This window comes from Sturnira hondurensis, unplaced genomic scaffold (genome assembly GCF_014824575.4).
Source record: "Sturnira hondurensis isolate 20B ecotype Veracruz unplaced genomic scaffold, ASM1482457v3 Scaffold0007865, whole genome shotgun sequence".
NCBI lineage: Eukaryota > Metazoa > Chordata > Mammalia > Chiroptera > Phyllostomidae > Sturnira > Sturnira hondurensis.
Window position 1 is genome coordinate 13,389,393 of NW_028080496.1, and position 21,632 is coordinate 13,411,024.

Genomic DNA, 21,632 nt, shown 5'->3' on the forward strand with positions numbered 1-21,632 from the left:
GAGGACGCTACGTTTAAGAAGCCAGAAAGTAAGTACAATATGATCAATTCTATAGACATTTCCAAAGAAACCTCTGAGTGTCTTAAGGTTTTCCTGTTGCCGGAAGAGCACCCTGGCTGGACTGTCAGTAACCCTCCTCCCACCTTCAGCAACGTCCGTGGAGGGGGGTTAGCACGGTCACCCCAAGTGGAGTCGACCCCAGGAGCCCTGCACGTTAGGTAGTCCTGGCTCTTCTCGTTGATAAACGTTGAGTCTTCGGCAAGCCAAGAGGGGGCACTTGAATTTGCATCTCCAAGGTCTGCGGAACCTGGTGAACCCACACTTCCACGGCACACAGAGCAAGAGTGGCCAATGATTCGGAGCTGGGATACCCCCCACTCCAGAGCACACGTGCCCCCGCATTAAAATGTTCACCCTTCCTGTTGCTCTACTCCAAATGTTTCTCAAGCTTTGGCGGATGAAATGTTATATGACCTTAATGGGCAGGAAGAAAGAGGCCAGGTGGGGATGCCCTGGACAGCCCCTGGCCCTACCCTTGAACTTGCACTTCCGCTAGAAAACGCAGCCGCGGAGAGCCCTGTGAGCCGAGTCACTGCAGCAGGTGCCCCGTCCTTCCTTTGTCCGTGCTCGGCAACCCCTCCAGGGGGGAACAGGTAGAATGGGTACGTGTGCAGGTGCTGCGCCCCCTGCCGACCACACCGGGAGGCACGGGGTGGGGTTCCGGGGTGCCCAGACTGGTCGCTGAACGGATAATTGACTCACAGGGAAGATTCTGTGACCTGCCTCCCATTTCGAGTTAGCATCACACGAATAACTAGTACGTATTCATGAAAATTAAAAGCAGGCCTCCCCCATCCCCCAAACAGTCGCAGTGATGTATAGCCCGATAAAGCAGGCACCATTATTTTTTATAATCATTAAAAAGAGAAATAAAACAGTTGACGTTGCTTTGCAGATGAGATAAGCAGGCACTGCCCTCCACGTGGAGGTTCGGACACATTGGGGGCCCGGTGAGAGAAGGCACGAAGCCCAGCAGCGCCATCACCCTCAACACCACATGGGAAACGCACGTGCTCCTCTCCCCCCTGACNCCCCCCCCCCCCCCCCCGCCGACACCTCCAAATCTGAAAACATCCTTTTTCTCGCCTGTCAAGATGTTCCTGGCCGCAGGGCACTTGGAGTTCCCTCCACCTGCAGCCCACGGTCGTCACTCGACCCTCACATTGGCCCCAGGAGGTGACTGTCTCTAGCAGCAGAGAAGGTGCAATTCCACTGCACCCCCAGCGCGATTCCGGCCACGTGGGCAGCCACGGAAAACTGCACACTTTCCCACCTGCTTCCTTTGCCCCCCCTCTCCCACCTGAGTCCACCTGACTAATTGCCCCCTGAATGTCAGGTCGTGACAACCTCTGGCCTAAGTGGGACAGGCAGGGGCCTCTGCTGCTCTGGGCTTGCACGGCCCTCACGCACCCATTGCTGGCCACAGCGACACCGCCTCTCTGAACTACACCTCAGGTTCCTGGAGACCAGCCCACAGCCTGGGGCACAGATGCCCCAGGGCCCACGGGTGCTCATTCCCCAACAATCCCGAGTGTCCCAAGGGATCTGGGCTCTTGGGGGTGGAGACCCCCGGCTTGCTGCACCCCTCAGCTGCCGCTGGGACAGACGGGGCTGCCTCAGGGGCCACGAGGGCTTCTCCGATGTCCCAGAGGCACAATCCCTCCTTTACCAGGCACACACATCCCACGTGGGGGCACAATAAAATGATTTCCTCCTTTATTGAGGTTAATTATCTAGCTGCACATTTATTGACAAAGGGTGAACAACATCTGAATCGACTTAGGCAGAGCATTTAACCCCAATAAACTGGAATAATTACCCCAAGGCTCATTTTGCATGTTCAGTCTGATCTGCATTTACTACATGCCCTTGGGAAGTCAAAGAACCGCAGTGAGTGCATGGATGAATAGACACCTGCAGTTACTTACTGCAAACACTGTGTCGCCAAATCGATACTTCTGAGTCGTTAACCTGAATGGGAAAGACACTGTCTGCTCCGCCAGTGGTCCCTGGCTCTGAGTATTTTTATTAGATAAATAAAAACCCAAGTGGAACCTCAGGTACTTTGATACTAGTGATGGGGAAGACCACACAGTTCACGAAGCCTTAAGTCAAAGTATCTTTTCTCCAGGAGTCTATGCCCCGTACGCGCAGAGCTAGGAGAGAAGTGATTACAGAAGACATTTAAGTAACTCTTTCACCCACAGTTGCAGTAGGCGTGGTTGTATTACTTAGCCCGCAGCAGGCTAGGGCAAAGCCTGGGCTGCACATCAGACAGCACAGGACAGTGGGTAGCTACCTCTGATGCCGTCACCGTCTCCAGAGAGACAAAGTGACAGAGACCACGGGACAGGCAGGGGCCCCGTGGAGGCATCTGGAAGCTCCACGCCTTTGACAGCTCAGAGGGGAAACGGAGCAGAGGGTATTTGGGAGGCTTGCTGTCTTCTCTTCCTAATTGCAAACCTGCCTGGCCTAAGAACAGGCATCATGAGAGATCAAGCAGACCTCTCGCTGTTTGACGGCAGAAAAGCCAGCCTTTCTCTCGTGATTCAGACTTGAAAATGAAAAAGCCTGCCCCCCTTGCTTTCCCTGCCTTCTCATCCTTTGTTCCCCTGCCTTCTCGCTGTTTCAGCCAAAAAGCCTCAAGGCTTTAGTTTGGACGATGGCAACGCAATTCAAAGGCTCAGAGTGCGGGGTTTGAGCTTGAATTCGCAAAAATCAGATGCCATTCCTTCCCTCTGGGCGCCCGGTGCTTGGCGCTGCCTCCGAGGGCTGTGTGACTGCCTCCTGGCCCCGAGTTCTCTTTGACTGGAGGTTTGAGGGAACCTGAGGACTGGCTGTGCATTCAGACGCCAGGCAGTAAGAAGTGTTTTACAGAAAACCAACTTCAAAACCTAAGTGAGAGCTGGTCTTGAAAACAGACTCTTAAAAGGATTTGTGCTTTAGGCAACACGGTGCAGACTGTCCACAGCAGTGAGCTAAGCTGCAGCGGCCGCCAGGTTCTGTGCCAGCCTCTCCGGTTCATGGCCACGAGCCACCATGTCCCTCCTCCACCATCATGGGTGGCTTGGTAGCACAAGCAAAGACAGAGCTGTGGGGGGGGTGAACCTGTCACGTCTCGGAAATCACTGAGAGAAATGGCAAAGCCTTCTTACCAGGCCCATGGAAGGGAACTCGAGCCTCACGTGCACTTATGAGAAAGGTCTCCTGCGTGGCACCCACGCAGGAGAGAGGCAGACAGCTGGCGTGAGAAGAGAACTGGAGTGGAGGAAGGGAGTGGAGAGGTCAGCCCAGGCGCTCTTGTGCTTGCTTGGGGAATGACGTGGAGCTGACAAGGGCGGCAAGACTGTGAAATTCTACAGAATGGCTGGGCGAGCTCAGCCATCCAGGCTCAGGAGCCGTCCAGCATTAAGGATAGGAAGTTTGGACCCAACGGCCAACTGAGGGCAAAGAGGAACAACATAATAAAAACACCTTCCCAAAGCTGCCAGAGATGCTTATAGAAGGTAAAGAACATGGCCCTGGCCCGGCAGCTCAGTTGGTTGGAGCGTCATCCCGATATGCCAAGGTCGCGGGTTCGATCCCCAGTCATAGCACATACAAGAGTCAACCAACGAAGACATCAGTGAGAGGAATAACATATTGATGCTTCTCTCTCACTTCTCCCTCATCCCTCTCTAACATCAATCAATAAAAAATTTAATAAAACAAAGGTAGAGAATAAGCAAACCAAGATCTAGAAAAGGCAAAAAGGGAACCAGGTCAACGATGGAAGCTTGGCACTCTGATGTGGCAATCAGGACATGAAAAGTAAGTCAAGCCAAGTCTTTTCACGAAATTATAAAGAAGGTCAGAATGAATTAAAAAACCCGAGCATGATGTTGATAAGAAATACAACTGAAGCACACAGATACCAAAGAAAAAATGTGAAAAGATGTCGCTGGCAAGAGTAGCAGAGAGCCAGTGTACCTGTACTAATATTAGACCAAATGGCTTTGGACCAAATAGGATTTCTGTCTTTAAAAAAGAGCAGCCCTGCCTTGGCTGGTGTAGCTCAGTGGATTGAGCACTGGCCTGAGAACCAAAGGGTCACTGGTTTGATTCCCAGTGAGGGCACATGCCTGGGTTGCCAGCCAGGTAGCTCACCTGGTTAGAGCATTGTCCTGACACACCAAGGTTGCAGGTTCGATCCCCAGTCATAGCACATACAAGAGTCAACCAATGAAGCCATTAATAAGCAGAGAAACAAATCTCTTTCTCTCTCAAATCAATAAGCAAACATTAAAGGGTTAATCTGAGATGGCCAAAGGAAAAAAGGTCAGGTCATTAAGGAAATAAGAATAATTCTAAGTTTACAAAGTCCTAATGACGTTAACTTCAGATGACAGGCTGCAAAAATGAAGAGGAAAAAAAGAGACATAAACAAACCCAAAACCCTAGGGGGAGATTTGCACGTCACTTCACAGTGTCTGAGAGAACAGTCGGAAGGCCAGGAAGGCACACACAACTTTCATGTTAACAAACCCAGCCTCCTGGGCTTACAGACACACTGCACTCAACAACTGGAGACCCCACGGTCTTCTAAGTGTGGCATGCACACTTACACACACATGTACAAACAGTGGCCATAGTCTGAGCCATAAAGCAAATAGCAAAAAAGGGAAGGAAGAAACAATTCAACCAAACCCCAGAATTAACAATATGAACATTTTAAACATTTACTTTGAAGTTATGGAATGTAATTCCAAATGAAGAAATTTCAACTAGTGAAAATAAAAAGTTGCAGGAGCAATGAGGACATACATTTACCTAAATAATGTTAATTAAACTATGTGTCCAAGACTTGCTGAGATATGGCTGATTTTCCGGGATATTGAAAGCTGTCTGCACATGTTAAATATATTAAAAGATGAAATCAAAGAGCTCCACATCCCTCTTAAAGATAAGAAAACAGCCCTGGCTAGTGTAGCTCAGTGGATTGAGCACAGGCCTGAGAACCAGAGGATCGGGGTTCAATTCCCAGTCAGGGCACATGCCTGGGTTGCAGGCCAGTTCCCTGCAGGCCAACTACCAGCAGGGGACGCACAAAAGGCAACCATACATTGATGTTTCTCTCCCTCTCTCCTTCCCCTCTAAAGGTAAATAAAAAAAAAAAAATAAGAAAACAGTAAATGAAATTTCAGGAAAGCTAAAGGAAGGTCACGTTCAGTATCGTTGGTCATACGGAAAAGTGCACAGTTGACCGCAGAGAGGAACCCCCACGTACCCACCTGAGGACCCCAGGAACGGAGAAAGTGCCGAGTAAGGGCAGACTGCACGGCGGGGGGAGGGGGGGGACAGCGGGGGATCCTCAGACACTGCTGGTGAGCACGCGCTGCCCAGCGTTTCCTCGTGAAGTTAAAAAGGTGTCTAAAAGCCCCTTGCTCGTTCCCAGGGACCCCCGTGGGGAGGCGGCCGGCTCTCAATCCAAAGTGAGGCTCCGTCGCACAAGAAGCCACAGGGATGCAGAACGGTGTGGCCACTTTGGAGAGCAGGTGGCAGTTTCTCAGAAAGCGAAACACAAACCACCATGCAATCCAGCCATCCAGCCATTCTATTCCCGGGTATTTTTTTGCTTCTCTGAGAGAAAGGAAAGCTAATCTGCATACAAAGACCTGTACAAGAATTTCCACAGCACCTTTATTTTTAAGAGCCAAAAAAACCCTTCAATAAACCAAATGCCTCCCAATAGATGAATGTACTACAAGGCATATAGTTGGGGTAAGCTGTATAACGAGATTCATACTAGCAATAAAAAGAAATGATTGATACAGGTAGCAACTTGGATGAATCTCAGACTGTACTGAAAGAAGCCAGACAAACATAACAAAACAAACTACCTAAGTACCTTATTGTAGGATTCCATTTCTGGAAACTTCTACAAAGTCCAAAATTATCTGTTGTGACCAAAAGAGGCCAGTGGTTGTGTGAGGACTGAAGGATGGTGGGAGAGAGAGCTTACCCGCTAAGGGGTGTGGGGTATGTCGGGTACCTTGATGGTGTAGCTGGTTACCCCGGTGTGTAGCTATGTCGAAACTCGTCCAATTGTCCCATTAAAATACGCATAGCTTATTGTGTACCAATTACATCTCACTGATGCAGTTTAAAATTTTTAAATACTCACCAGGGGATATGTTTTACTGATTTGAGAGAGAAAGAGAGAGGGAGAGAGAGAGAAATATCGATCAGCTGCCTTGTGTTTATATCCCAACCAAGGACTGAACCCCCAACCCTGGTATGTTGCCCTGACCAGGAATCGAACCTGTGAACTTTTGGTGTACGGGGACAACGCTCCAACCCACTGACACACCCAGCCAGGACTCCGTGAGGTGGTTTAAAATAATAAAAGGGCAGGTAAAGTTGGCACCTGAAAACGGACTAGCAAGCAATTTTTCCCCCTCGTGGCACTAATTTCCCCCAAGTCTTCATTTTTTAAACAATTCTTACAGAGCAGCTAAAAACAACTGCTTAAAGAATCGCCAGTCTTTCAGGAAGTTCACTGTCACCTGACCTCTCTGAGGCTAGTCTCACCTCAAGAAAGAAAAGAAACTTACTTCTGCAGGAAAATAAGGACGCCTCCACCCGCACTGAGCACCTTCTCAAGCAAAATTAATCTGCTCAGAGCAAGGGTGTTGCTTTTACAAGCTGAAAGTTGCTTGCACAGGGAATTCTCAAAATAAATGACTTCCACGGGGACACGGTATCCTTTTAATCCTAGACCATCACTTTTGCATCGGCTTGTTTGTCTCCTGAATGGTGGTGACTGGTGAGCCTGGCTCATGCCAGACGCCAGCACGTGGGTGGCAGTGACCCACCGGCCACTGAACACAGAATTGTCTTTTACTGAGCATACGCGCTGGGTGCCAGGAGCCTGTCCTTATATATTTTTAAGGACTTTATTTACTTATTTTTAGAGAGAAGGGATGGGAGGAAGAAAGAGAAGGAGAAAAATATAGATGTACGTGAGGAGCATGGATTGGTTGCCTGTCATACAGGCCCTGACCAGGGAGCAAACCTACAACCCAGGCATGTGCCCTGACTGGGAATTGAACCGTGATTCGTTCAATTCGTTCAATTCGTTCAGGTTCGCAGGCCTGCGCTCATTCCACTGAGCTACGCGGCTCAGGGACAGGAACCCTTCTTAATTTGTCCCCAAGCCTCCCAACAGCACTACAGAGAAGGCATTTTCTTATCCAGGGAACGGAGTTAAAGAGAGTAGGACCGAAAGGCACGTGTCTGGCCAGGCCAATGAGGCAGGAAGTCTACCCCGCTGGAGGCAGCGTGCCTCTCCCAGCCCGCCTCGTGCCCCCAGCCTGGTGTGCCTGTGGGGTCCCATTACTTTTACCAGGAGGGTAATGGGCATTCTGAACACTGACACAGGAACCGCGCCTGTCCCCAGGTCTCTGTCAGGGCGTCATTTCCAGGCAGCCTGTCACAGGGTGAAGGGAGTACAGGACACTCACCACAGGCACGGCCCTGCCTGAGTGGCTCAGTGGGTTGTTGGAGTGTGGCCCTGTAACGGAAAACCTGCAGGTTCGATTCCCGTCAGGGCACATACCTAGATTTCAGGTTTGATTCCCGGTCTGGGTGCGTGCAACAGGCAACCCAGTTTCTCTCTCGTATCGATGTTCTTCTCTCTCCTTCCCCCCTCTCTCTAAGAGCAATGGGGGGAAAAAGTGTCCTTGGGTAAGGAAAAAATGAAAAAGAACAGGTACAAATGAAGGCTCCCCCTTGGTTGACACCCACGCCCCCCTCTCCCCGGAGCCTCCAGACAGACAAACAGATCTCAGCTAAAAACCCAGCCCTGCACCACACCTGTCCCCGCGCCTGCCACCTGGGCAGGCCAACCCCAGAACGCTGGGGGGGCCCCCATGGGCGGCGCTGGTCCCAGGGACCCACAGGGCCTTCACAAGGTCTGTCCTCACACACTTCCTGCCGGTGGTCAGGGCTCCAAAGCACCGGATAAAGGCCGGATGGGCAAACCAACCATTTGAAGTTCCATCCAAAACAAACCTAAACCAAGAACCCTTTGAAGCTGGTCTCCTTTATCACCCCAAGGCAAGGGCTCGTGTTTGCGGCCAGCGGCAGGTGCGCCTGTTGAAAAGTCGGGCCTCACAGGTGAGTGAGAACGAATTCTACCCTTTTTCCTCAAAGACACAAGGGCCACAGATTGATGTTTTTGTCTGGGGGGGTCTCGTGTGCACGTATGTGACAGAGAACAAGGCTTGAGCTCTGGCCCAACTCTTGACTTACAAAACCTGGTCCAGGCGTGCCTACACGTCTGCTCTCTGGAACTCTCTAGAACTCTCTGGAACCCACGGGAAGGCCTGTCCTCCCCAGCAATGACTCCCTTTCTGTAGTGGGCGGGGAGTAGAAGGCACCCGGACAGACAGACCCCGGAAAGGACTCCATCGAAAACCAACAAACAAGAGCAGTTTGCTCCCAGTCTGGTCTCAGTGGGGTGAAAACTGCCACCGGCCCCTTCAGTCACTTCTTCTGCACATTTCACCACACCGATTATTCATTAGCCATGGTGAAAAAGCCCTGAACTTATTTCAACAGTTTTTTTTTAATCCTCACCTGAGGATATGTTTACTGATTTGAGAGAGAGAGAGAAACATCGGTCTGTTGCCTCCTGTACGTGCCCTGACTGGGGATCGAACCTTCCAACTCTTGGTGCACTGGACAACACTCTAAACAGCTGAGCACCTGGCCAGGGCTCTACAGTTCGAACCTAATCTGGGGTTAAAATGTACAACTGGCAGACGGCATGGTTTCACGCACACTCCTGTTAAGAGTGTTAAGAGTGTTTACTGACATCTGCTTCCCCTGCAGGCAGCTCTCCTTGTGAGGTCTGGCTTTGGTGAGTATCACAAGTGTGCAAATGTGTACACGGACCTCTCTGCCCCCATCTCCCCCTGGTGGTGGGAACACACGCAAACTGAAAGCATCAGATAACTCCCTTAGTCCTTCTGGGCCCGACGGGGAAACAGAAACCAGGTCAGGGCACCTCAAAGAATTCAAATGCCGTGGACATGGGTGTGGAGCCTGGCTTGGTGATGTGGCTGTGGAGACACTTTCCCTTGGGGGGTGGGGGTTCTGCTCACAAGACAGGAGGGATGAGATGCCAGGCAGAGACACCCAGAGTCTCCTGAGCACAGACTGGGCTGCCTGTCACCTAGCGCACATGGCACACAGTAGGTGCTGGGTAACCAGACTGAAGGAGGGTTCCCGATCCCCCAGACACGTGCCCTTGCGCCTCCATCAGGCTCTGGAGCAGCGAGCTGTAGCCCGGCGGGAGACGAGTCACCTCTCCTATAGGTACAAGTGACAGAACGAGGAAACTTTCTAAAGCAATATCCTGCAACACCCAAGTGTTGGAGAGGCCGGGGTCTCCAGGTCTGGCTAAATGTTACAATGTAGCACAGCATTTTGCAGACTCAGCAGTAAACAGGATGAGATTGACGGTAAGTGTAGCCAACTGCAGAGAGAAATCACCAAGTCATTGACCAAATTGTGTACAGAAGCTGTGGTCTCCTGCCAGACGGAGCTTTGGGTGTGAAACTCCGCCTCTTTTCCTTGCCTGGTCCAGTAAATGAAACTACCTGCGACAATCACAGCTCTGGGTGGTCTCGTTCTTAAAATACTGGCCCCCAAATGGTGACCCCCTTGAATCCGGTAACACAAACATCCACACACTCAATCTTGCAGAGGAACAGTGTCGCCTGGAGATTTCTCATTGTCCACGCTTCCTGCCAGTCATTTTCTACTATACACCCACACTGGGACTCACACCCTTTGCAGTTTGTAATGCAATTCAACTACATTTAGGAAAGCTGGAAGTTGATTAAATCCTTTGTTTTTAACAATGAAAATACAAAGGAAAACAGCATTTGACATTGTACACCACCATAAACGGGAAAAAAACCCATAAAACACCACTTTCAGCCACACGAACTACGTGACGTGAAAGTTCACACAAAGAGTTTCCAAGTTTTCATATCCTGGAATAAAAACATTTTTGGATAAATACTTCCGGTTAGCCTGGTATTATCAAGTTCGTGGTATTGAACTGATTGCAGAAGGACCATACCATTTATTTCCAATTTCACAGGCTCAAGGAAAAGAATATGCCAAAGCTACTAGCATTAGAAACAAAACAAAAGTCGTATTATACAACCAAAATTACGTCCCCACAAAGTAAGCACAGTTGATATGATAATGCACAGTACGTCGCAGATAATCACATCACCCACCTAACCAACTGTGGGATGTCCGCACTTGCTGACATGAAAATTTCTCTCGAAATATAGTTAGTGGCCTCCAAGTCATTTTCTTTCCCCCAGTCTTTCCTGGTCCATATTTCATATCCTGCCGCAGAAGTATGTGGTTGTGAAATCTGACGATGAAAACGCCCCACCGTATAAATTACGGGCTTAGTGACTCAACTTCAATTCCTCCAAGAAAACGGTGATTATTTCTGTACAGGCTAGAGATGGACGGATCCAATTAACAGGCCCTGTGGCTGTCTTTGTTTGCCAGTTGGATGATAAATTGTTTCCTCCTTCCATTCCACAGCATAGAAGATAGCTAATTTAACTGAAGACTAACAACCTGAAAAGCTAAAGGAAAAAGAATCTTGCGGACCGTACTTTTTCAGCTCTCGTTTTCCTGTGCTACAGATCATTTCGGGAGCATGGGCAGGTGGAAACAAACAAAAAATAATATTTTTTCCTCCTACATCGTTGAAATTCTAAAGTTGTTTTTCTGAGATCCTTGAATTCTGTCAAGTAACTTGGGGGAGGACCACCGCTCCCCCGGAGAGGGGATTGTGCTTCACTGTCCCAGAGTGCCTGGCGCACTGCAGCACTGGCGGGAATGCGGTAAAACGCCTGTGCATCCCTTACTGATGCGGCTCAGTGTGCTGGGTGTCCACCCGCAAAGCGAAAGGTCACAGGTTCGATCCCCGGTCAGGGCATGTGCTTGGGCTGCAGGTTTGGTGCCCGGGTCGGGATGCATACCAAAGGAGACTGATCTATGTTTCTGTCGCACATTAATGTTTCTCTCCCTCTCTTTCTCCCTCCCTTCCCCCCCCTCTCTAAAATCAATAAAATATTTAAAAATGTCTGTGTGAAGCAGATGTAAAGTCTCAGAGTTGGTCTGGGCACAGGCTACATCTTGGAGAAGAAGGCCTCTCAGACTCCTTCCCGCCCAGGAGAGATTCCACATGAGTCTTGTTAGAAATGTTAAAATGTAGCACAGCATTTTGCAGACCAGCTGTGAACAGGATGAGTCTGACAGGAACTCAAGGAATGAAGTGTAGCCAACTGCAAAGAAGAACCCAACATGTAATTGACCAAATAGCATATCTAAACTGTGGCTTAAGCCTCCCCTGGGACGGGGAGAGAGTTTTGGACGTGAATCCCGTCTCCTTTCATCGCTGCAAGGAGGTGAAACCACCCTGGGACCACCACACCTTGTGTTTTGAACAGAGCGTCCCAGGCTGCAGGCCCCTTGAGTCTGGAGACAGGCTTGTCCTTCTTCCCCAGCAATAGCATGCCGCAGGCGCGCACGCACACGTGTGCACACGCCCACGCTGCCTGGAACAGCTGGCTCTGGCAGCTTCCTGGTGGTAGTTCTTCCCGCAAACCTCACCAGCGAAGAGCAGATGGCCCCGTGGGTGTCTGTGTCTGGGATGCGGGCACTAATCCCAAAGGTCCGTCCAAGAGAGAAACTGGAGGGACTTTTTAAAAAATGTATTGATTTTGAGAGAGAGAGAGAGAGGAAGAAACAGAGAGATATCAATCTGTTGTTCCACTTACTGATGCACTCATTGTTTACTTCTTGTATGTGCGCTGACCGGGAATTGAACCTGCAACCTTGACGCATCGGGACAACTGAGCTACCCCACCAAGGCCTGGAGGGTCATTTTTGGTCAATAAATTAACCAACACAGAAGTCACCTCCAACACAAGAGATACCTCCTCTTGGACACCAACTGGCTTTCGGGGCCTCAAGTCTGGACTCCAGGCAGTTTCCAGGGAGGTCTGCCTGCCCCACCCCCATCTGAAATACCAACACCCACCCGCCACTTCACACCCCTTTACTCAACACCTATGGCTCACCCACCTTCTGCCTAACTTATTTGCACAGGGCATACGAACCCCACACGGGGTCCCATGGTGCTTGCTTGTTTTCATCAGTGTGGTGTCCAGAACTGTGTTTGGAGCCCAGTAACTGGTTGAAAGAATGAAAAAAAATTTTAAAAATGAGTCTCTGGGAAAAATGATTTTAAAGTAAGATTAGCCACCTAGAAAGCTCCTAATTCTGCAGAAATGACTGTCCAGCTGTTACAGATGAACTTGAAACTTCTTTACTCACGTACGGGCTGAACACATGCAGCTTCACACACAAGGCTGCGCGTCTGAGCGGATGCCTGGTGTCCCATGGAAGACCCGGATGGTGGAGGCTACCCCCGCTGCCCCAATGCCACCTTAAGAGGTGGCAGAACCCAGAACTGGCTCCCGCAAATATTCCAATTCAGGACACCGGGGCAGAGCTTTCTCACTTCACTTTTTCTGTTTCTCGTCCATAAAAAGGTGTGAAAATGTTGACCTCACAAGATTTGTATACAGAAATATGCATAGCGTTTTTAAATGTTTGTGTGACTACAGATGTGAGGCATGATAAAGTGTGGACACCAGGAGTTATTATGGTGATAGTTTCATGTTTGGTGTTTGGGTCCAACTTTTAAAATGTCTACCGGGTTTTTAGAGAGAGAGAGGAAGTGGGTGGGGAGGGGTGGAGAGAAACGTCCATGTGAGAAACATCGATTGGTTGCCTCCTGTACGTGCCCCGACTGGGAATCGAACCCACAACCTTTTGGTGCATGGACGATGCTCCAATCAACTGTGCCACCCAGCCAGGCCCGGGCCCAAATTTTATAGAAGTTTGCTTTGAAGTCCCAATATCTATGTCTCTTTTTCCCAAGACCAGAGGGCTGAGTGGTTTAAGTTCCTGGAGTCGCTGGCCTTGTACTTGGATGTGGGGGTCTGGACAGGCCACAAACGCCACGCAGTCCTGCTTCTGGCCACTCCACTGTTTGTCTAGTGCTCCTCACTGAATAAACTCCTATTTCCACCTCAGACATCTTCTGATCTGTGTGATTGCCTCCCATAGGCTGCACTCAAACCCTCCCCATCCTAGCCTTCACAACATGACTCTGCCCCTCCTTCTGGAAGCCCCCCTGACCTTGGAGTCCACGCGCCTGTTTCTTAGCACCCTTCCATAAGCAAACAGGCTCATCCTAAAGGACTTCTGAAGAGGAAGAGGTAGACAGACCAGTTACATTGTGCCTTGTCAGCAGAGGGCGCTAGAGTGACACGGCTGGAGGAAGGGGCTGGCCTTCCAGTGAGGGGGGGTGCGATTTTATTCTTCACTGTCCGGTGCCTCCAGGTTTGTCCAGGACGAGGACACAAAACATGGTTTTCTCGAGGGCTCGTGGACCCCCCTCCCACCCTGGCCTCTGTCCACAGCAGCAGCCAGGGCTGCCCACAGAGGGTGGCATCCCTACCGTGGGCTCCAGCAGTGCCCGGTGGCCAGCAGCTGGTCCTGACATCTCCCAGGTTCCCCAGCCCGGCACCTCCCTCCCTGCAGGTGGCTCCCCTCGGTCCTCAGGGTCCATTTCTGGCTGGCACAGCCCCCGCAGCTTCTCTGCCATGCCGTGGGCAGAGTCAGCTGCGGGGGGGGAGGCACTGCACCTTGGGGCTAGCTCAGCCCCTTCTTACTGCCCAGCCCCTCACCAGAGCTCGTGACATCAGACTTGCCCCCGACGCAGCATGGGTGGTTTCTCCTCCCTGCCGGACCCTGACGGACGCACCCAGTCCCCGCTTAACGCCAAGGCCTCTCGCAGTTGTCTCCTCAGTTCTGCAAATCACACCCAAGTCCTCTCAGGAGCCTCCACTCATCGCAGTGACCACACAGAGCTCTGAGTGTGACCGGGTGGCTCTGCCCCTGCAGGGGGCACTAGCTGACCCTACACTGTGCAGAGGGCTGGCGTGCTGGCTTTCCAAATGCTGGGCTTCTGGAAGCTGGAGAGTATGATCTCTATTTCTCCTGGGGTGGTTCATGCATTTAATAATAATAATAATAATAATACATTTCAGAACAATATAGGAAACGGTACAATAAAAATGTCTTTAGACATTTCAAAGAAAGAGGGAAAAAAACAGAAAGTGAAAAAATATACCCCAAACAGGGTCTAGAATGTGCGTGCATGCTGAAGACTTTGGGTGCCGCGAATATTTTTTGAAATCCGAATGGCTTTGGATGTTAATTTTGGCAGTTTTGACTAAATAACAGCTCAAGTCCATCTCCTTCCTCATGCATTCGTGAGCCCCGCAGTAGTTGTCTGTCTGCAGCTACCGGTGAATTTTTAACATGCAACTTGCAAACCGCGTTTGTTATAAAGTGCCCCTGAGCTCTGAAGCGTGGCCGCTGCTGTTTGGGGGAGCGTGGGCAGGCGAGGGTTTTAAATAAATATCACCCGGGTGTCAGTGTCTGACAAAATGAGGAGACATGAAGCTGGTCTCGGCTTAGTCCACACACGGCTCTGTGTCCCGGAGTGCGGCTAGGAACTGGGTTCTGGGAGCCACATGGCGAAACCGGCGTGAGGTCGACCTTAGGAGGCCATGCAGCAGCTGGGCGCACGGGTGGAAGGGCAGCAAACAGTGGGCCAGGTTCATAACCAGACCCTGGAGCACATCAACGAGGACCTGGAAACCACCTGCACTTGGCCTTGAGGGTCCCTAACCAACATTTCATCAGCTTCCCTAATTTGGGGGAAGAGTGCCACATTGAAGAAAAACCACACTTCAATTTTGGGTACGATTTGCCTCATTCCAAGAAAGATTTGAGGAAGCTCACAAGCAGATACTTAGCGCGAAAGAAGGTTAAAATGAGGAAACTGTGGTGAAGTGAGTGCACAGAGGCATAAGCCAGATGCTGGAGGTGAGTTCAAGCACATGGCCAGAGACACGCATGATGGGGAGGCAGGGACGCAGCCCCCCAACACCCCTGCCTAATGGACCCCTCGCCCCAAATGCCAGCAGGGTCCTGACTCCAAGACCTGCTCCCCTGCGGGAGCTCAGAGGGTCCACAGCAGAGGGAGAAACCCCCCCATTGGGTGGCACTGACTGACACCCAGCAGGCCACACTGGAAAACCTTCCCTGGTCACATCTTTTCTGAACCACAGAAGCTCACAATCTTAGGCATTTCTTCTTTTTTAAATCCTCACCCAGGGAGATGTCTTTTTTTAAAAATTGATTTTAGAGCAAGAGAAGAAGAGAATGAAAAGAGAGAGGAAGAGAAACATCGATGTGAGAGAAACATGGATCAGCTACCTCCAGTTCATGCCCAGACGGGGAATCGAACCTGTAGCCCAGGTATGTGCCCCGACCCTTGGGCATTTCTTAAAGCTTCCTTCAGTGTGGGCCGAGGACTTGGGACAGAGTGGGAGTTGGAGCAGCGTTGAGGACCAGCCCACGCCCTTCCTGACCCCCAAGGACCACCGGCACTGGGGTTTGCTCCCCCACATCCTGCACAGACCTGGCAAGGGGCGGGGTGGGGACAGGTGGTTAGACACACTGATGGGGCTCGCATTTCCAACCACGAGGTGGCTGGGGAGTGAAGGTGGTCCGAGCCCACTTCCCTTCCTAGTCATGCTCACACTGCACAGGCTGTGGCCGATGCACCTCTGTCACAGAACTCAGGGACGCCAAGACCACAAACACCCTGGAGGAGCCTCGTGCCAGGAACAGGCTGTTCTCAAGCAGCCAGCAGGTCACAGTGTTCCTGGTAACTTTAAAGGGACCCTAAACACAGGTCTGAGAAACTCAAAGGTGGACAGTGGAAATCGGAATCAGAAAAACCGAGTCCTGCCCTGGCCAGGTGGCTCAGTTGCTTCAAGCAACTGAGCCACACACACCAAAAGGGTCACAGGTTCAATTCCTGGTCAGGGCGTGTATGGGAGGCAACTGATTGATGTTTCTCTCTCAATCCCATCCTCTCTCAAAAATCATTAAAAAAAAACATCCTTGGGTGAAGATTGAAAAAAAAAATCCAACGCAGTCCCATTCACCACAGCCACAGACCAGTCAGGGCTCAGGCATGTCAGGGGTCCGTCCCCTCAGACCTCGGGTCCCGCCCTTGTCGGGTCCCGCCCTTGTCACCTAGGACAAGCAGCTCAGCCTGATGGAGGGGGTGCAGGAGCTCTGAGGCCTGGGGCCTGGGATGCCTGGGGTACCCGGGGTCACTTACGAGCTCCGAGAAGCCCCGGACCACCTGCCGCCGCTTCAGGTTGGTCTCCCCATCCAGGTTGGCCGTCTCGATGTGGCAGAGCCCGTCAGGGTCGCTGGAGGACAGCAGCAGAATGTCCGCGGGGATGATCTCGTTGCAGCGGAGGCGCACGAAGTCGCCCACACGGAGGTCCTTCCAGAATCGGTTCACGTACTGCTTTTCTTCCCTGCGGAGGAGACTGGCGTTAGCACGGCCCGCAGGAGGCTGAATGGCTGAGACCGGACACGGGGAGCTCGCTTGACAATTCGGAAGACATCCTGGTATGTTGAGCATTTCCATAATACAAAGCGGTTTTTAAAAAGATTTTATTTATTTATCTTTAGAGGGGAAGGGAAGGAGAGAGGGAGAGAAATCAATATATGGTTGCGTTTGGTGCATCCCCTGCCAGGAACTGGCCTGCAACCCAGGCATGTGCCCTGACTGGGAATCGAACCGCTATCGTCTGCTTCGCAGGCCCTGAGCTCAATCCACTGAGCTATACCAGCCAAGGCCACAATAGAAAGTGTTTTAAAAAGAACATGCACAAAGGCCACAAGTAGTATGACTCCATTTATATGAAACATCTGGAATAGGCAAATTCATGGAGACATGAGGCTGATTACTGGTTAGAGCGTTGTCCTGATACGGTAAGGTCGTGGGTTCAATCCCCAGTCAGGGCATGTACAAGCAGCAATGGATAAATGCATGAATGAGTGGAACAACAAATTGTTGCTTTTTTCCCTTCTCTCTCTTTCTCTCTAAACATTAATAAATAAACTTTTAAAAATCCCCTGGGTGATGTTGTTGAGGAAAAATATAACACAATGAAACACATTTTACTTTAACCACTATCTTCTGACCGGTCGGGTCCCCACTCCATAAAACAAAGTTCCCAAAGAACCTGAATTCAGGGGGTGAGTTTGGATCCTGGGGGCCAAGTCAGCCACGTCCGACTCCGCCGGAACTTTGTAAGAAACGATGGCAGTTTCATACATCTGTGTATTTTGCACTGTGGGTTTGAGGGAACCTGGGAAAACCAGAGGCTCCTCACCAGCTGCTGCCCCAGATGCTGAGAAGTGTCCCCTTCCATTTTAAGCCTCTATTTTCTTGTGTCCCCCTAGCTCAAGATCCACCAATCAATTGCATACAAAGCATGCTCTGGTTGCCAGGGCCAGCAAAAGTAAGTTCGATGTAACTCTGTCCTTGGAGATCAACACAAGGCAAGACCAAACCACGAGGCAGTCGCACCCCGTGGGGGCTGCAGAGTTAGGCGTCCAGTGTGAGCACAAAAAACATTCTTCCCCGGCCAACCCAACATGCCCCTCAAGGCCTGGTGTCGTGCAAGGATGCTCTCCAGCTGTGACAAAGTCCGGTCAGGCTCCAGCCCAAGGTCACCCAGCTCTGAGATAAGACACAGCTCTATGTCTCCGCCGTGGACACTCAACCGTGTTCCTACTTTTCTGAAGGTCAGACCTTGACCTTGTAACACTGTAAGCAGCAGCTGCTTACAAAGTGGTCTTCTCCTGACCACTGGTTGGGTGCCCATGGAAAACAGTCTGAAGTTTCCAGAAGCTAAATCACCGTTTGTCACACAGGAGGGCAGTGGGCACTCTGAGCATGAGCTGGACAGGCTTGGGTGTGGCAGGAGCTGCCAGGACACTGGTGGACCTGGGCTGGCCCAGGGACAGGCAGGGGGGTGGTGATGATGGGGACAGAGGGCAGGCTCCTGGTGCTGCCTGCGTTCCGGGGACCTTAACCACATTCCACTGACGGAGCTCACAGAAAACAGGGGCGCTTCCCAGCGGCCTAAACGGTTGAAGCATTAGCTCACCTGCCCCTTTGGAGCCCGTTTTGGAAAAGGTTTTATAGATTCAGTTTTAGAGAGGGGAGAGGGAGGGAGAAAGAGAGTGAGAGAAACATCACCGACTGGTTGCTTCTCCTAGGTGCTCCAACGGGGGATCGAACGCACAACCCCGGCACGTGCCCTGACTGGGAACTGAACTGGTGACCTTTCGCTTTGTGAGATGACACCCAGTCCACTGAGCCATGCTCATCGGGGCCAGAGCGCATTTTTAAAGTTAACCTGGGTGCAGGCATTTGATCGCCTAAGGAGACCCCTCCACAGCCCCGGATGCGCCTAGGGACCCCGAGTGACGGTGAGGAGGCTCTGGGGACAGTGTGGGTGAGGATGCAGGGCAGCACCGGAAAGTTCCGCAGTTGGCACTGAGTGAGGCCTGGCCTCGCCTGTGAAAAGGCCCACAGCTTGCAGGGACCCCCCTACAGAGGCAGAGCCCTCGGAGACCCAGGTTCAGGGATCACTTGGAAAAGAAGGACAACAAGACAGGACCCTGTCATGGCCTCAAAAGACCAGATTTGGCAGGTAAGTCCCCCTGGGGCAGAGCACTCAGAGCTGGCCTGGGCCCCACACCCCTCCCTGCAGCGTCCCCGCTTGCCTCCCTCCTATTTGTTTTTATTATGTGAAATGAGTACTCATTATATTCAGGGTGTCATACATATTTCACATACTCGATTACATGCACACAGTTATATATGCACCATACTTTGCTCTGTATCATGCACACCCACATTTTTGGCCCAAACTTCTAGGAAAAAAACCCCCTTCTGTTTCCATTTTTTAATTCAATTTCTACGTATTTAAATTTGGACACTTGCTTTTGGTGTCATGAAGGAATTTTAGCATTTATTTTTGAACATACTATGGTACAAGAAATTTTATGGAGCGAATAATTACAAAATACACAAGAACAGATACAAGGTACAATAAAACTTTATGTCCCGGTAACAAATTTACTGTATTTACGCATTGTAGAAGGCAGATACAAAATTAGTACTATCCATGTATAATGTGCATCCTTATTCACCTCCCAAACATTTGGGCAAAGAGTGCGCATTATACACAGCAAAATATGGTACACACATATATGCATTATACAGTATTATACGTAACCTATAATAATTCTATATGTTATAAATGGCATGTTAATAGAATTGTATTTTGTGATTATACAGCATAGCTACACCAATACAATGATTATATACAATATGTATTACATATAGCGTATGCTGTATGGGGAGGGTACTCTGTTTATCATTCCCCCAGCACGTGCATTCCGACCGACGGCTTTTAGAGAAGAGAGTGGCCATGAGGCCGTAGGGGGGGCCCTCACCCAAAGGACAGGTGTCCTTGGAAGAGGAGGCAGAGATGCTTGCGTGTCTGCGGAGGGAAGTGGCTGCGGAGGGAAGACCAAGTGACGTCCGCTGGCCAGAGACAGTGACCTCAAGAGACACCAGCCCTCCGGCACCTCGACCTTGGACTTCATTTTCACAGGTGTCCGGTGGGGAGGAGGAGCTTCCAGAGAGAATGGCGGCAGCCAAGTGAACAGGCGGCCAAGGGTCTTGGTGCCAGCAGGCCCCGCACTCTCCCCGCCGCCAAGGGCACTGAGAAAGGCAAGACAGAACTAAATCCCACCAACACCACACGGAGGCCGCCTCCTGGTCTCAGTCATCTCTGGGTTTCCATGTCCCGCATGTCAGTGATCTGTGCGCACACTGTCTCCTCCAGTCTCTGTGGATACCCTTCGGGGTGGACAGGACGGGGGACTCTTCTCTCCATGGAGAAGTCTTCGGTGTCACCCCAAGGCCTCCCGAGTTCCAGCCCCATCCGGGCTGACGCCGGCCTCCTGCAGGAGGATCCGCAGGCTTCTCCTGAGACATTTGAGTTGTGTTATTTATTATTGGGTTTAAGATCGTCCCGGTCCTCAACACTATGGGCTTGTTCACAGAAATTTTAGGAAGGAGCACTGTTTAGTTTGCCCATGTGATATTCCTTCCTGGACAGGTGCCACCCCAAGTGGTGGCTGATTCTGAGATGGCCCGAGATCCTCAGCCCTGAGTGAGGTGGGGCTGGGCAGTGTGGGGGCCACCCCTGTAGCATGACTAAGGCGACTAATCAGTGCACCAGGAGTTAATGAGCAGGGAGACCACCGAGTGGGTCTGACGGAGCCACAGCAGCCCCCTAAATCGGGGCCCAAGGACACAGGCAGGAAGTCACACCCAGGAAGTGTCTGAGGGCAAAGGAGGGGCCACGTGGCCAGGGCCAGGAGCCCAGAGCGGCCTCTGGCCTTCAGCCAGCAGGAGCTCGGGGTCTCTCTCCGACCGCCCCTGGAGCTGAGTCCCACCAAGAGCCTGGAGGAGCTGGAAGAGGATCTGAGCCTCAGACGAGAACCACAGCCCCGGCCAAACCTCAAGTGCAGCCTGCGGAGGCCCGGGCAGACCCAGCCAAGTGTGCCTGCGCTCCGGGCCCCCGGGAGCCGTGAGGGAATATGTGTGTGTGTTGGTTTTAGCTGCTGCGTCTGTAGTGATTTATTGCCTAGCAATAGAAGACTCACCCGCAGCATTTCGGATTTCTGCACAGAAGCAGGAGCTGAAAGCCTCTCCCGTCCAGGCAGCTCCATCCCCCATAGGGTGCAGCACACACAATCTCCTGGCTCTGGGGCATATATCATGCAAACCTGAGGGAATACGCCACGGGAAAAGAATGCCGAATAGGACTTGGTTTTTCCTCCCCACAGAGTGGATGCCCACTGGAGGGTCTGAAGGACGCAGTAAACCCTGCGGAGCCCTGAGGGCGTTCGTTCTGGGAATACGGGCTGGCGCGAACGTTCCAGGTCGGGCCCATGGTTTCTCCACAAAAATGACAGCTGCTCAGGGTCTGGAAGGGTCTGGAAGGATCTGGACGCCCAACATGGATCCAGGAGGTCAAAGGTCACGGGTGGGACAAGTTCCACATTGCTGACACAGGAGGAAAAAAAAACCCATCGAAATTCTGAAGGTCTTTCCTTAGGCCAATGCACAGCTTCTGTGATTCACTTTCCTCTTCTGGGAAAATCCGTTCATGACATTTTACACTTCGTCATGCTCAGCTGTGAGGTTCTTATCTGAGTCTTCCTGGTCCAAAACACACCAAGCAGCGGTGCCGGAAAAAGGAAACATCACTATGGGTGAGAGATTTTACTGAAAAGACAAGCAGTCAACAAGAATCTTAACACCCCTTAAGTTTATCATTTGTGGCCACTTGTTTAGGCCGAGTTGAACTATTTATTCGTAGTAGTTATGTTTTTATGCCAACCGCGTAGTTACGAGGAGGTGGCTGATTCAGAGAATTTACAGGAGTTAC

General features: G+C 51.1%; 1 protein-coding gene across 3 annotated transcripts in view; it reads right to left on the reverse strand.

Annotated features, from left to right (window-relative positions):
* ATP10A (ATPase phospholipid transporting 10A (putative)) overlaps nucleotides 1-21,632 on the reverse strand; it is a 106,485-nt gene that overhangs the window by 45,990 nt on the left and 38,863 nt on the right. For all 3 annotated transcript variants that reach the window (XM_037053802.1, XM_037053805.1, XM_037053804.1), the window contains one exon: nucleotides 16,418-16,622. In XM_037053802.1, the coding sequence (XP_036909697.1) occupies nucleotides 16,418-16,622 (205 nt within the window). The remainder of the gene's footprint in view (nucleotides 1-16,417; nucleotides 16,623-21,632) is intronic.